The sequence below is a fragment of the Melospiza georgiana genome, chromosome 2, assembly GCF_028018845.1.
Source record: "Melospiza georgiana isolate bMelGeo1 chromosome 2, bMelGeo1.pri, whole genome shotgun sequence".
Lineage (NCBI taxonomy): Eukaryota > Metazoa > Chordata > Aves > Passeriformes > Passerellidae > Melospiza > Melospiza georgiana.
Genome location: NC_080431.1, coordinates 21,665,172 through 21,679,255, shown reverse-complemented (window position 1 = coordinate 21,679,255; position 14,084 = coordinate 21,665,172). Strand labels below are relative to the sequence as shown.

Genomic DNA, 14,084 nt, shown 5'->3' with positions numbered 1-14,084 from the left:
CCCTTTCCTTCCTGTTTTCATTCACTTATGCAGTGTTCAACTTGGGCAAGCAACAGAGCAGAGGCAATGCAGGCAAGTCTGCCTTTCACACAGCCCTGAGTCAACTTCATGGGTAAACTTTCTGTACACTGGGGGAAGCAAAAGCCCTGCTGTCACTGCTAAAATCAAGTTCATAATAGGAGTCATATGGGAAAAAAAGAATTATGAGATCATACACACTCATGAGATAGACTGGAAATTACATTTTTATAACTTTAGAATGTTTAGATTTGGAATATTCTTGTTAACAAATTTTTAGCTTTTTTCATGGGTAGAGTTTCTGTTTATCTTTTAAAATATAAACAAATGAAACATCCCCAAGAGACTTTGGTTGAATCCTTGCCTATGCTCACTCCTATATATCTTGGGGTAGAAGAGGTAGAGAGGAAGAGCCATGGGACACTGTCATTTTGCAGTGGCATGATGTGAGATGACTTCTGGGATGACCCAGAGATGCTTATACTTGTGGCTTTCAAAGGGGAATGCTGAAACTCAGAAACCCTGTGTATTCTGGAGTGATTGCAGATACAGATCTGTTTCCCATATCCTTCACTCAGCCCTGAAGGGATTCCTCATTTACCTTTTCATTTCCTATACTTCTGTCCCTTATTTCTATCTTGTTCTGTTTGCCTATCCTGTCTTTGGGCTTTTTACCCTTATGCAACAGGCTGAGCTGCTCATTCTTTTGCCCAGCTAGCTCTCTCTTGGGGCTCCTTTTTCAAGTTTCATTTCTCTGCATTTCTGCCAGGTGAATATTTTACATCTTAGAAAACCACAAATAATCCTATAGAAGTAAAAGGGACTATATATTGAAAACTAGGCAAGTGGTAAATATTTTGCTGAGTAGATGAATTAAGGATAAACCTTTCAGTCTTCAGGCTTATCAAAGTGTTTTCTTACAATGTTAGTTAGTATTTTCTTACCATATATAAACCAAGTGGAGGTTCCAAACCAGAATATTGCTTTACTATTAAAAGTTCAAGATGAACAAGTTGCAAGCTCCTCTGTTTTTGTGTGTAAGACATTGGGAAATTGTGTGGATGAACAGCAAAGTATCATGCAAATACACATTTTTTTCCTTTCTCTCTAGTGTCTATCCAAAAGGTTTGAAGGGGCACACACTTCTTCATGTTGCAACTTTGAAAGAAGTTACTGAAAATGACCTCAGAAGCAACTTCACATGCTTTGCTCAGAATTCAGTGGGGAATGCCACTGCTGTGATCCAGCTGAAAAGAAAGAAGAGAGGTAAAGCTATCAACCAGTGACTATTTACCCCTGAAGACACATTTTGATTTACTCTACTGCTACTAATTAATTCCCCATTGACACTGGCTTTTAGCCAGCAGCAGAAGTTTCTTGAACCTGAGTGGGAAAATCTGATTTGTCAGATGTCTTGAAAGCCAAGTATTTTGAGGATTACTCAGAAGAACAGGGCTGTCTGGGGAATTATTGCAGGGAGGTGAGTCAAGTGGAAGTTAGAGAGTAACTGGAAGGAAGAAGAGGAGAATGTAATCTCTGAGCATTAATGCGCAATCTACCAAACAGAAGCAGAGTGGCTGCTGAAAGCAACAGCATTCCCTGCTTTTCATGGGATATTTCTGTTTATTTTCCCAGTCATTAGCTTGCATGTTTCTGAGAAGTTACCATAACTGATATGATTGTGGCAGCCTTTCAAGTACCAAACCTGAATCAGTGTGGAAATTAAAGTGTTAAACCATAGTTCACAGTGGAGGTTCATCACTGGAGTGCTACAGGAAGCTGCCAGAAGGGCACTGGGTGCAGCTGTGTCTGTTCTGATGCAGCTTTTCCATCTCAGGTGATGACTATTTTCAGCATTGCTGAGTGTACCAGAGACTGTTTTCTCTGCGCACTCTGTCATAGATTGTATTTTCATACCACCAAAGAGATGCCATGCAAAAAAGGTCACTGATGGTAGACTGAAATTCTATGTTAAGGTTTGTGGCTACATGAAATCTTGTCTTCCCTAAATTTTGCCAGAGGGATAAGGAAAAAGTTTTTGTAAGATGGTTTGTGCCCATTTCTGGACTGATTTTTTATCTAAGTGTCAGTATTATTTTGGAAACTCAAGTTATGACAGACTCTTTTCTTTCTGCAGTGTTGCTCTTATATGTACTATGCAGTGCCATTTCTACTCTATTTGCCATTGTCTTGTGCACTGTCTTTATTTACCAGCACTGGATTGAAATAGTGCTGATGTATCGAAGTTATGTTGTCCACAACAAAAGTACAGAAGGTAAGAAACCTTGTCTAATATGAATTTGGTCCACTTTTTCGACTGCCTTTTGCCATGTGGGATAATCTGATATGAATTACTCATTTACTTATGTTCTTTTAAAGACTCTGTTCTCTTTGAGCCAATAAAAAGTCTACTAAAGCTTGCAAGATGCTCAGTGAATGCAGATGGAAAAAAAAGTCATAAAGTGTGAAAGAAATATCTGACACCAACAGAAATGTCAGTTAGATTTTTACCCAAATTTAGCCATAGAAGATTAGAGTAGGAAGCTGAATTTTGGCAGTCCATGTGCAGGGAATAACTTCGTATCTCCAACATTTCAAAACCATTCTCTGGAAAAATTCAACAAAACATTTGGACAAGAATGAAATGACCTTGCATAACAAGGTGAAGGACTCCAGGATCTATTGTAACTTTCACTTGAAGCCAAAAAGTTTCTCAGAAGAATAAACAAAAGGGAGAAGAAATAAGATGACGAAGGGCACCAATTGACAAATCAATGTTTGGGAAATATTAATATTTCCTTTCTAAAATCTTCGTAAACCACTTGACATTTGGACTTGAGTGATTAGCTTTTGATTTTTCAAGTCTCTGTAATAGCATTGCCCCACCACATCAGCTAAAACAGGTCCCTGAAATAGTAGACAGAGTAAAAATGTATCAGGAATCACGATGACTACTTCAAAGAACTTAAGGTATGATTTTCTTAAATGTGTTGAAAGAATTCTGATAGTTTGTGCCTGAGAAAATTTTTCTAAAAATTCTTGCATCTTGATGCAGTTTGAGATAGGGGTGTCTGAGTCTGTTTTTGTGTTTGTACAAGCACCTTATATGTGAATGTGAAACAACTGTATCTAGATACCCTCAAGTACATGCACAATTGGAAAATTAACTGCTCTTCTGGAAAATATTTTTACAAGCACTAAAGCATTTGGCAAAGGCAGTTTGGGAAATCACTCAAAATTTCCCCCCTACCTGGTGACAAAGTGATTTAAGGACCTGTGGAAAGTCCCTTTAGAGCACACCCTGCATGTCAGCAGGACAGACACAGACCTGCCAAGGCCTGTGCACTAAGTTGAAGACACCTTTGGGTTTCACTATGACAGCTCCTGTCCCCTGCCTGTCCCCTGCTTCTCAGGTACCTGAGCACACAGCTCCATTTGCAGCATGGGGGTATGGGGGTGTGCAGACCAACCGTGCACACCCAGAGAGTTTCCTGCCCAAGGGAAATGTGTTCTCACCTGCAGGATTGTGTCCTTCTCACTTCATGGATACGTGTCACCTGAGGTCTGGAAGGACTTGCTCATAAAGCAGCAAAGCAGCAGTTAGGACTTGATTTTGCTGTTTCCTCCTTTCTATAATTTCTTCTCTCCTGTCCTTCTCAGACCAGATTCAGAAAATGGAAGGATCCTACAAGACTGGCAGGTACCCTGGGCACCTGCTCAAAGCAGAGCCAGCCTAGGTTGTGCAGGACCTTGTGGAGAGAGAAACCACAACTCCTCTGGGGTTAATTGGCCTCCCTAGACAATTCAGACATACCTCTTAAAACTCCTGCCTTCTTCCACATGTAGAAATAAATAATGCAGGAGATTTGATACTAAAGTTTATAGAACACATATGCCATCACTTTGCTTAAGTCAGGTATTTTTCATTTCCTACACTTTCAGCATCTTAAATAGAACATCAAAATTTCCTCAGCTTGTAATTTTCCTGTAAAATTATGTGAAAAAATGGTCTAATTGTGCTTATTTTGTATTTATTTTTAACTTGCCATTGTAATAGTAATGTTATAAAGGTATGTGGTTGTTAGTGATTGTGGTCTAATAAGATTGCAGTGACCTCTGTGGGTGAAATGAGGAATACCTGGCTTGTAGTGCAATTTAATGTTATTTAAAATCTGTTTTCAAGGGAGCTTCAATTTAGGGTATAAATGAATTGAATTCAGCTAAACCAACCTAGTGAACCTCTGGCCCACCTTTAATTCCCACATTAGTCCTGTGTGCCTGCTGTTGATGATTCAGTCTTGTGGGCCTAAATTGACTCAAGTTGTCAGAAAAAGAACTCAGTAAAAGACAGTGTGTAGCCAGCAAAGTGAATCATCTTCCCCAATTATCACAAGAGCTTATCACAAGAATTATCACCAGTAGAAGGATGGGATTGAAAGTGTGTCCAGGAGCAGAGGGGAGGAGCAGAGATGCAACATTTGTTGTCTGATAACATTCTTGGCTTCCAGACTGAGTCTGCACCTCTGTTTTCTTTTGATGACACACCTTCTGCTATGTTCTGGTTCTGAATTCAAGTGTTCAGCCCCAGCTCATCCATATCAGTTTTCTGAATTTGCTTTACATACAGGCTCTTCTAGATCCTGAAGGAACTTGGTGACTCTAGCCTGTGTCTGTGGTCCTAATTTCACATCTAAGGATAGAAATAGGGAGGTTTACACCGAGGCACGTGGGTCATGACACTCAGCACTCAGGTCTCCCTGCTGGATGTGGGTGTCTCAGTTCCCAAGCAATGAAGGTGAAAGTGCAGTCAATGTGGTGGAATCCAGAGAGCCTCTCCACTCACCCTGCAGCAGCACCCTGCTCTACACAGGGGAATTTCTTTCTGGTTCCTATTCATTATATTGTCATGTGACACAATTCAGCTAATTGAACATAGGTGCCTGATGGTATTTGGGCTGCCTGGTGATGTCCTGCCATTCAAAAGTGCTTGAGTCTCCAATACTTCCCCTGACAAATCTGGCAGTCTTAGGATAACTTAAACGGCCCCAAGTAACTGGGAAACTGGACTGGGTTCACTGTGACTTTTGCTTTCACCAGAAATTATTTTATTTTATATTTCTTCTCCCCTAAGTGCAGTTCAAAGTTTATTCAGCAGATATAATTTAATTTTGCCTTGTAGTTAAGAATGCACCTAACTCAGGACATTGGTACCAGGGTGACCAAAGCTAAGAAAAATTCTTTACCTTTGTTTCATCTGCACTGTACAAACGTTCTTTTAAGGAGACTTTAAGTTCAATAACTGGTCAGTACTTGGTGTCTGAGCTGATATTTTGATCAGACTTAGTCTTTGCTCTTTAACACAGTGACACAAGTTTCTATGTTTACAAACATAACAGTGTATAAAACCAGCATATCTTTTGCAAGCAACTAATATTCAAGAACATTGTACCTTTAAGCTTTATTATATTTTAAAATGAGATTGGCCATTGACAAGTTTTTTTTAATCAGCATTTGGGCAAATGAGAGAAAAGATTGGGAATCATTCCCTACCACATGGCTTTTGTCTGGAAAGGACCAAATCTCTCAACTACCTTGCACCAAACATCTCTAGCTTGCTTGTTTGCTTTGGTAGCGTATGTCTCCAAATTTGCAAGACAGTGAAACATCAAGGTTGTCTTTGGTGGCCGCATAGCTGTAATCTGTGAACTCATCATAATTTTAGGTTTGTGTTGTGCCTACTTAAACAGATATAAATGGAAACAAGGCATTAAGAAAGAAGCTGAATGCTTCGGCTGACTTGTTAATGTACATAGTAATTTATTTATTATTTATTTATTCATTTATTTCAGATGGTAAGGAATTTGATGCATTTGTATCCTATGCAAAACGAAACTCTTCTGAACGTGGCTCTGCTTTAATTAGCGAGGAAAAATTTGCCCTGGAGCTTCTTCCAGATATGCTAGAAAATAAATATGGATACAAGTTATGTATTCTTGAAAGAGATATTCTTCCGGGAGGAGGTAAGTTCCCTGGGCATGGTACAATATCTTCAGTTTTTATAAAATTGTGTTTCACTTTTAAAAAATCCCCTTTGTGCACCAGAGCAACAAATTGTATAATTAGGTAGTGGAATTTATGTTCAAATCTCATAATGTTTTGATCTTTGTGTCTGGTCCCTGAGCCTGATGCACACATTCTTTGGAGTGAGGTCACTGTGAGCTACTGGGCTGAGACAAAGCTTCTTGTGCAAGAATTTCTTTGCAAGCAGACTCCTTTCCCTGGAAACAAGACTTCGAATATTCCAGTAGTTACTTTCTGAGCAAGTTTAGCCAGTGCTACCTCAGTAATTAGACAGCTCTGTGGGAGAGATGAAGACAAGTCCAAGTGTCCCTTGAGAGCCTGCTGAAGTGTGCTGAGGTCTCAGCTGTGCCCTTCATGTCCTGAGCAGAAAGTTGTGTTCTTCAGTTGTATAAGAACAGCCATGGTACCCCCTTATAGCAAACTCATTTCTAGGTGTTGTATCATTACTAAGCATTCTTATTCTTGCCTTTCCTTATTTCTGGGTTTTAGCTGTTGATAAAGGAAGTGATAAGATAAAAACTCCTTTGCAGAATGCAGTAACTCTCACCATTTCCTCTCCAGCCTACACAGATGAAGTTGTAACTGCTATTAAACACAGCAGACGGGTAATAATCATTTTGAGCCCAGCCTATGTCAGTGGACCGAGCATCTTTGAACTGCAGGCAGCAGTGAACTGTGCATTGGAAGATAAAGGGATCAAACTGGTATTAATAAAGTTCCAGGATTTCCAGAAGCCAGAGACTTTGCCTCCAGTAGTGAAGAAAGCCCTTCGGATTTTACCAATCGTTACCTGGAAGTCTTCAATTTCTGCTGCTCCACACAAGAAGTTCTGGAAATATATGTGTTACCACATGCCAGTGAAAACTAATAGGCTGGAAAACTTCAGCCTCAAGGGCTTCTTCCAGAGGTTATTCAGACTGGTATAGATAGGAGAAATTTCACAGGGGGATGACATCAGGCTCAGGAATGGTAACATGATTGTCAAAGACCTCTCCTGTACTGCCTGCCAGCTGCCAGCTGTCACTGCAGCCAGCAAGGGCTCGCTCTGGAACAGTCAGAAGGACTGAGGCGTGACAGCAAAACTGTGCACATAAAAACTGTGCCACTGGACATAACTGTAAATATGTAAATATTTAAAAACTGTAAATATCTTTCATAAATTAATATTTTATTACCATTTTTATTATACTATTTTTTTACTATTTATTATACCATTTTGCTCTGATTTTGAGACATACAATGTTCTTTGCACTGCATTCCTTTCTGGAATACTTTAACACCTGTTTTCTAGAAAAATATTTTTAAAAGGGAACTCCAGAGGAAGCTTGCAGTTTAATTTTCTAATTTTATGATGCAGTCCAGTGGGACATACCCAAATTCTTCAAGTGAGTTACCTCCTCCAGTGGGAACATCAAGAAAACACCATGAGAGACTGCTGCAGCTGGGTATGCCAAAGGGATTCAGAAAAGAAGGACCACTCTGTAGGCTTACCCCAGGCATCTCCATCCTTCCTTCAATGAGGGGAAGAATTCAACCACTTGTAAAACAGTTCACACTCAGGGACACGTGCACCTGATCATTGCTGATCCTGGCTGGTGCTGATCACTCAATGCCCACTGAACCTGTTGGCACTATGGGTGTGTTGCAGGTGTAAATCAAAGCCCTGATTGTCACAACTAGTAGACTTCCAGGGTCTCTAAATCTTTCCCTTGCAGTCCTCTGGCTGCCAACTCTCCAAACCATCTTGCAGTCTGTGTGTGTGTCTGTAGCTGAGTGAAATGCAATGGTCAGTACTAAGCAATCTGGGTGGTATGGCCTCTTCTCGGTTGTTCTGCTCACTTTATTTGGCCTTCAAGTTAATAAATCCTTGTTTTGTAATGCTAATTGAATATCTTATCTGCCAGATTCCTTGTTGGAAAGGGATTCTAAGAAATACTACTGTTAACAGGATCAATATACTGGAAAAAAAGAACTCTTGCAAGCAGGCTGAGCATTATCTTCCAAATGCTATATTGGGTTCAAAGCTTTTTTGGGAGGACTGATGGTGCTGTGAGGCTGACAGAAGATACTGCTTCATGTAGAAGTGGACCATCAAAGGGCATCACTGGCCGTACTGTGGAGTTTTACCTTCTTTTTTGTTAGGCTCAGTATTAAATGTGTGAGATGGTATTTTTTGTTTGGATTCAGATGTTTTCTAGTTTTTATTTATATTACAGTCTCATAAAACTGTGAGTCTTACAGTACTTAAACAAACTAAAAAATGGAGCCGTATCTCTCACTTTACAAGGTTTTTTTAAGGATAAACTGTCTAATTAAGAAATGATACTTAAATTATTTTTACTTTTAACTTAATAACTCATGGCTCATAATGTGGACTTTTAAATTTAATTACACAATACCACCCAAACCCATGAAGGAGAGGGATTAGCTTCTGCTCTAAAACTTTTATTTTGTTTTATATATATTACTTTATTCTAAAACTCTAAAACCCTAAGTTTTCTATTATGTGATATTATATAATTCTATTCAAATTACACACTTATAATTTTAGTTCTATCATTTAATTTTGGAAGTTTTCTCTTCAGCTTCAGGTTAAATTAGTGTTCTTTTGGGGGTCAGGACAGAAAGTCTAAAATTCTCAGTAACTAGGGTTCTAACACTGTACCACAGAGAATTTTGACATTGCAGTTCCACCTGTATTGGAGATTTGGTTCAGATAATTATCATTTTGATACAAATTTCCCACTTGTCACCACCTGTCGCCTTTTGCTTTGCATTATAGACCATTGCAGTTGCACACACTGGATCCCTTCCACAGAAAGTCAAGTGGAAGATGTTCTCTACCCATGAAGGGACATTCAGTCTGTGAGGCCAATGCTTTGAAGGAATCCCCTCCCAAGCACATGCAGTGTGGTTTCAGGGTCCTCAGAACTACTTGTTTTGGGGTATCACATCTGTTCTCACCATCTGCCCTATCTGCACTGTCTTCTAACACAGTCAAATCATTGATGAATTTGAATAATTTGTCAGTAAATTAAATGCACTCTGTTCTAAGATAAGTAATACAGGTTTTAGAAGATTCTAATTAACAGCACTATGTTTGCACACCCTGTTATCCTTACACTAAACATGGTAGTTTTTGTGGAGGAGAAAATATGCGGGCATTTAAAAAAAATGATCCATAAGAGCGGCCGGAGGAGGATAATGTATTTGCCCAGTAGGCGCCTTACTGGTATGAGTAAAACAAATGCCAAATACAAGACAACCCAAATTCCTATTTTAGGCAGGTGGTGTAACTCAGCCCTTCCTCTTTATGTCGACATTACCTGCTAATTACATACACACGTTTAAGGGAGGGAGTCCCTTCCCAAGCCAGGCTGTAATTTGCGCGGTCCCCCACCAGATGTCCCTCCCGGGAGCCCTGCACAGTCCCTTTATTTGCACACTGGGCAGTTTTGTCACCAGGTGTGACAGGACCAGGGAGTCGTGCCAGGTGTGGTGCCAGGGGTGCCACTTGTGCTGGGGAGGCAGATGGGATGGGGAGCGAGGGCAAGAGAGGAAGGCACGAAGCCGGCTCTCCTGCCTGCCCAGGCTGCCACCACCTCTCACAAGCGATGCAATTCCCTCGTGCTGTGCTTGCTGCTTGAAAGGTGAGCATTGAAAGCTTTTTTGCTTGGGTTTTTTTTTTGTTTTGTTTTGTTTTTTTTTTTGTTTTGTTTTGTTGGTTTTTTTTTTGGTGACAGTGGAAAAATCAGAGAGGCTGCATAAATTATGTAGTTGGAAAAGTCTTTTTATTCCTCAACAGGGTAATGCAGTGGCCAAGGTTTTTCTGGGTCAGTGGAACCTGCACAACCGGTATCTTCACAGAAACTCCAGGTCTGTCTGCAGCACAAGGAATGGGACAGGCACATAAGGACTATAAAATGACCTCTAACAGGCAAATGAAAGAGCCTTGAGGAAGAAGCGGCTGTGGGCAGTGTGAATCACCAGAACTGAGTGTGGACACCTTCATGCACCACTATATGCTAAATCTGTAATAAAATGGTCACAGCCCCAGACATGGGCTTTGCCAGGCTTGCACGTGCAAGGCTTTCCAGCGTGCTGCTGCTGTTGAGTGTGGTATCCTGTTCTGCTGCTGCTCATGGGGCTGAGCCCAGCCTGGGCAAGAGGTCCTTGCTTCATTATGAGCATGATTCCAGTGGTGCTGTTGACTCTTCTGAAGATATGAGGTTACATGTTTTCACACTGGACTATGACTACGTGCAAATTCCCTATGAAGTTACCCTTTGGATCCTCCTTGCCTCTTTTGCAAAAATAGGTAAGTAGAAAATGGGATCTTGGGGCCTCCTAACTTGGAAAGAAGTTAAAAAATTACAATATAACCAAGTAACTTTCATTTATTTTGTAGCTGGGATTGATTTTACTGTGTCTGTCAAAAGAACAGGTGTGTTCATTACCACAGCAGTGCCAAAATTCCACCTTAGAATGATTCCATCTTACTTAAGTTAACATATGACCTCAGGTCTCTTGGGCTGTGAGTAGCAAATAGCAACAGAGCTCCCTGACACAGTGCTGTCCATTCATTTTTTTAGTCCTTATAGATCACAAGATACCGGAATTTGCAACCTGACACAGCTGCAGAAATCAGTTACACCAGACTGAGACTTCAAGTGTACTGAATTGTGAGGAGAAAGTGTAAAGCATTTTTCCTTTGTATGAATAAAAGGAAATATTTCCCTCTGAGTCTTTGTTTTACATATTTGCTCCTTGGAGTTGGTCTGAAAAGTAATACTGGGGAGAGAGAATGAGAGTCTCTGAGGGTGTGGATTATCAGAGATGTAGGCTAAGTATCTTTTGAATACATAGCAATGCATCTAGCTTCTATTAGAGCTCCATGTGGGTATCTGAAAGGAGAAATGCAATTCAGGGAGCAGTAATTGCAATAGGAACTGGAATTAATATTGCAAAAAAAGGCTCATCATGTCTTACACATTTGCATGGTTGGGCTGAATTCCTTTCGACCATTTAGAATTAATGCAGCAATATCAAATAAATGAAGACGGTAATGATGTGAAGAGTTGTACATATAAGATATCCCTTTTCTTTTGAACTTTTTGTGGGATTTTCAAACTCTTCCTTAGAACAAGCTGGTAGGTGAGACTGATGTTTTTCTGGAGGTGGCCTTAAGATAAACATTTTTCCTGTCGTAGTCACCCAGCTGACAAAAATCATTACCACCATCCATGATTTGCTAGTTTCATTACAGCTGATGCCCTCAATCCGATTCCTACAAATGTTTTCACTGGTAACATAACAATCAAAATTTTCAAAATTTAAATTTGTTATGGCATCAGCAGAGTGTTTTAATATTAAACATATCGACCAAATTCTTTATTTATCATCTATAAAGCACAAAACTTGACATATGGCACATCGACACAATATTCTGTTTTGCACATGAAACAGATACTTTAGAAGAATTGCGTGATGCCTCCCAGGTGGACCTGTTACTTTTACTGTGAGTTTTCAAATAACATTATTTTTTATGAAAAGTGTGGAGCTGTTAATTTTAAATATATTTGGAAGAAAGCATTAGTCTGAATAATCTGGATACCCAGGGAAGAAGATTTCCAAACTGTTAAAGTTTTCAATGTTTTGTTCAGGTATTATCTTCTTTCTGGATTTCAATATTTAAGGGTGGGAAACATTTCCAAGATCTTGAAAGGCAAAACAATCCCCTTATCTGTAAGACTAGAAGAAGACTTAAAAATGATTTTTTAAATTAAAAAGCAGATAAGTAGAGTTATGATATAAACATACCTCTTAGAAAAAAAAATAGTGTCCTAAAAAAATTACATTCTTTTGCTTTTGGAAACTAATAGTTTAAGGGTCACAGAAATACTGTCATGGCAGAACCTTCTAGAGTTGCAAGATGAAGGTGGACCTAGCGTCAAACATGGAGTCACAGATATTGAATTTAAAGGTTTCTTAGTCTGCATCATTCTCATTCTTGTAAATTTTAAAAAATCCTGACATTTTTAGTACAGGCACATCTTGTTCACACTATGATCACACAGCTCTTTGTATAGTGACTGGACAAGCCAGTAGCAGGTGAGCAGTAAGGATTCTCAAAAAATATTTTCTTTCCAAATTGTGGAGGATCATTTCAAAGAAGTTTCTGCATTTTCAGAACTGGAGCTTAAACTCAGACATGCTTGCTCAGCAACCAGGAGCTGGGCAGCAGGAAGAGAAGAAATTCATTGTCAAACTCTTGCCCTGCTTTAGTGATACAAGTGTGGGAATGTTTAGTTTTGAAGGGAACAGTACTGCCTGTTTTTACCTTCATAATCCTTAGACCAAAGCTGCCTGTCTGAAGACAAAGTAACTTAAAAACTTAAATAATCCTCTAATGTTTTATTCAAGGTTTCCACATCTTTCACCGATTACCAAAACTTATGCCTGAAAGCTGCATCCTGATTGCCATTGGAGCACTAGTAGGAGCAATCATCTTTGCTTCCCATCACAAATCTCCACCAGTGATGGACAGTAGTATTTACTTCTTGTATCTCCTCCCACCCATTATTCTGGAGGAGGGTTATTTCATGCCAACTCGACCATTTTTTGAAAACTTTGGATCCATTCTGTGGTGGTCTGTTCTGGGAGCTCTGCTAAGCTCATTTGGGATTGGCCTCTCGCTCTATGGAGTCTGCCAGATCGAAGCCTTTGGCCTGAGTGACCTGAGCCTGCTGCAGAACTTGCTCTTTGGCAGCATGATTTCAGCAGTGGACCCCGTGGCAGCTCTGGTGGTTTTTGAAGAAGCCTCCGTTAACGAGCAGCTTTATATGATGATCTTTGGGGAGTCACTGCTAAATGATGGCATAACTGTGGTGAGTTTGTTTCTGCTCCTTGTCTTCCCCTCTTTGGACTCTTTTGGCTTCTAGGGTTACTGGGCACAGGACAAGAACACAGGAGATCCTAATACATTATTTATTTTATTTATACTTCATTACACACAAGGGATTTTCATGCATGCAAAAATTACATCTTAAATTACCTCTTTCCAAAGCATGTATTTTAGAGCTGCTGGAAGAGGGAAACACCCACAAACATGTGAGATGTGCTCTTGCATTCCCTGAAGTGAATGGATAAGCTACAGCTGATTTTTCTGGTCAGATCAGTGTAGGACCTTGGAATGTTCTTGACATTGTGCAAGCAAATAAACAGAAAATTGTACTGCTTGAAGACTGAAGGCATCAAGGGTAGAAATACAGGAGACCCTGCCTTGTCATATACCTGAGAGGGTCCTCTGAAAAAAAAGAAAAAAAAAGAAAAAAAGAAAGAAAAGCAAACCAGATGTGGATAACCTCCGGGGCCACACTCTGTGCTCCAGCCCCTTCCAGAAATTTCACCAGAGACCTTAGACAGGAATTCCAAATGCCACTAAGAACTTCGCATAATTCTATTTCTATCAATAAAAAATATTGACATCTGACAAATGTTTAAATTTTTTGGCTGTCTTGTCATAAATATCCAGAAACAATGTTTCCTGAATAAGAAAGATTTGGTTGGTTGGTTGTCTGTTTGCTGTTGTTGATTTTTTGTTTTTAATAAGAGTGTTTTTTTAAGCTACTTTTGATAATATTTTCCCCCTTATCTCATTAGTTCTGCTAAAATTGGAGCAACCTGAAATTCTAGCTGTAAGCAGAAATGACAAGAACATTTAAAACATATGTTTTTCAAGGAAGAAATTTCAAGCAGGAAGTTTATTGCTCAGAAACCAACAGGACTGCTCATGTGGTACAAGTTAACAGCAGGTTAAGGAGTTTTACTAGATAAGATCTTTACAGAATTTAAATCACAGGAATCTAAAGCACATAAAAACTATTCAGATACTGCTATACACGAGGTACAGCCCAAATGGGACTTGTAAAATCTGTACAGAGTTCACTGCTGAAAGGCTTCATGGGAGAAGTGCAGTTTGTCAG

The 14,084-nt window shown here is 39.6% G+C and overlaps 2 protein-coding genes across 2 annotated transcripts in view; both read left to right on the top strand.

Moving 5' to 3' along the window:
* Positions 1–7,025, top strand: part of LOC131080143 (interleukin-18 receptor accessory protein-like) — a 30,884-nt gene extending 23,859 nt beyond the window's left edge. The window contains exons 12-15 of the mRNA XM_058018258.1: positions 1,130–1,284; positions 2,156–2,293; positions 5,868–6,038; positions 6,661–7,025. Coding sequence (XP_057874241.1) covers positions 1,130–1,284; positions 2,156–2,293; positions 5,868–6,038; positions 6,661–7,025 — 829 coding nt within the window. The remainder of the gene's footprint in view (positions 1–1,129; positions 1,285–2,155; positions 2,294–5,867; positions 6,039–6,660) is intronic.
* Positions 7,026–10,134: 3,109 nt separating this feature from the next.
* The window catches only part of SLC9A4 (solute carrier family 9 member A4), a 29,640-nt gene continuing 25,690 nt past the window's right edge, over positions 10,135–14,084 (top strand). Inside the window, exons 1-2 of the mRNA XM_058018432.1 lie at positions 10,135–10,417; positions 12,523–12,986. Of these exons, the coding sequence (XP_057874415.1) occupies positions 10,141–10,417; positions 12,523–12,986 (741 nt within the window). The 5' untranslated portion in view covers positions 10,135–10,140. The remainder of the gene's footprint in view (positions 10,418–12,522; positions 12,987–14,084) is intronic.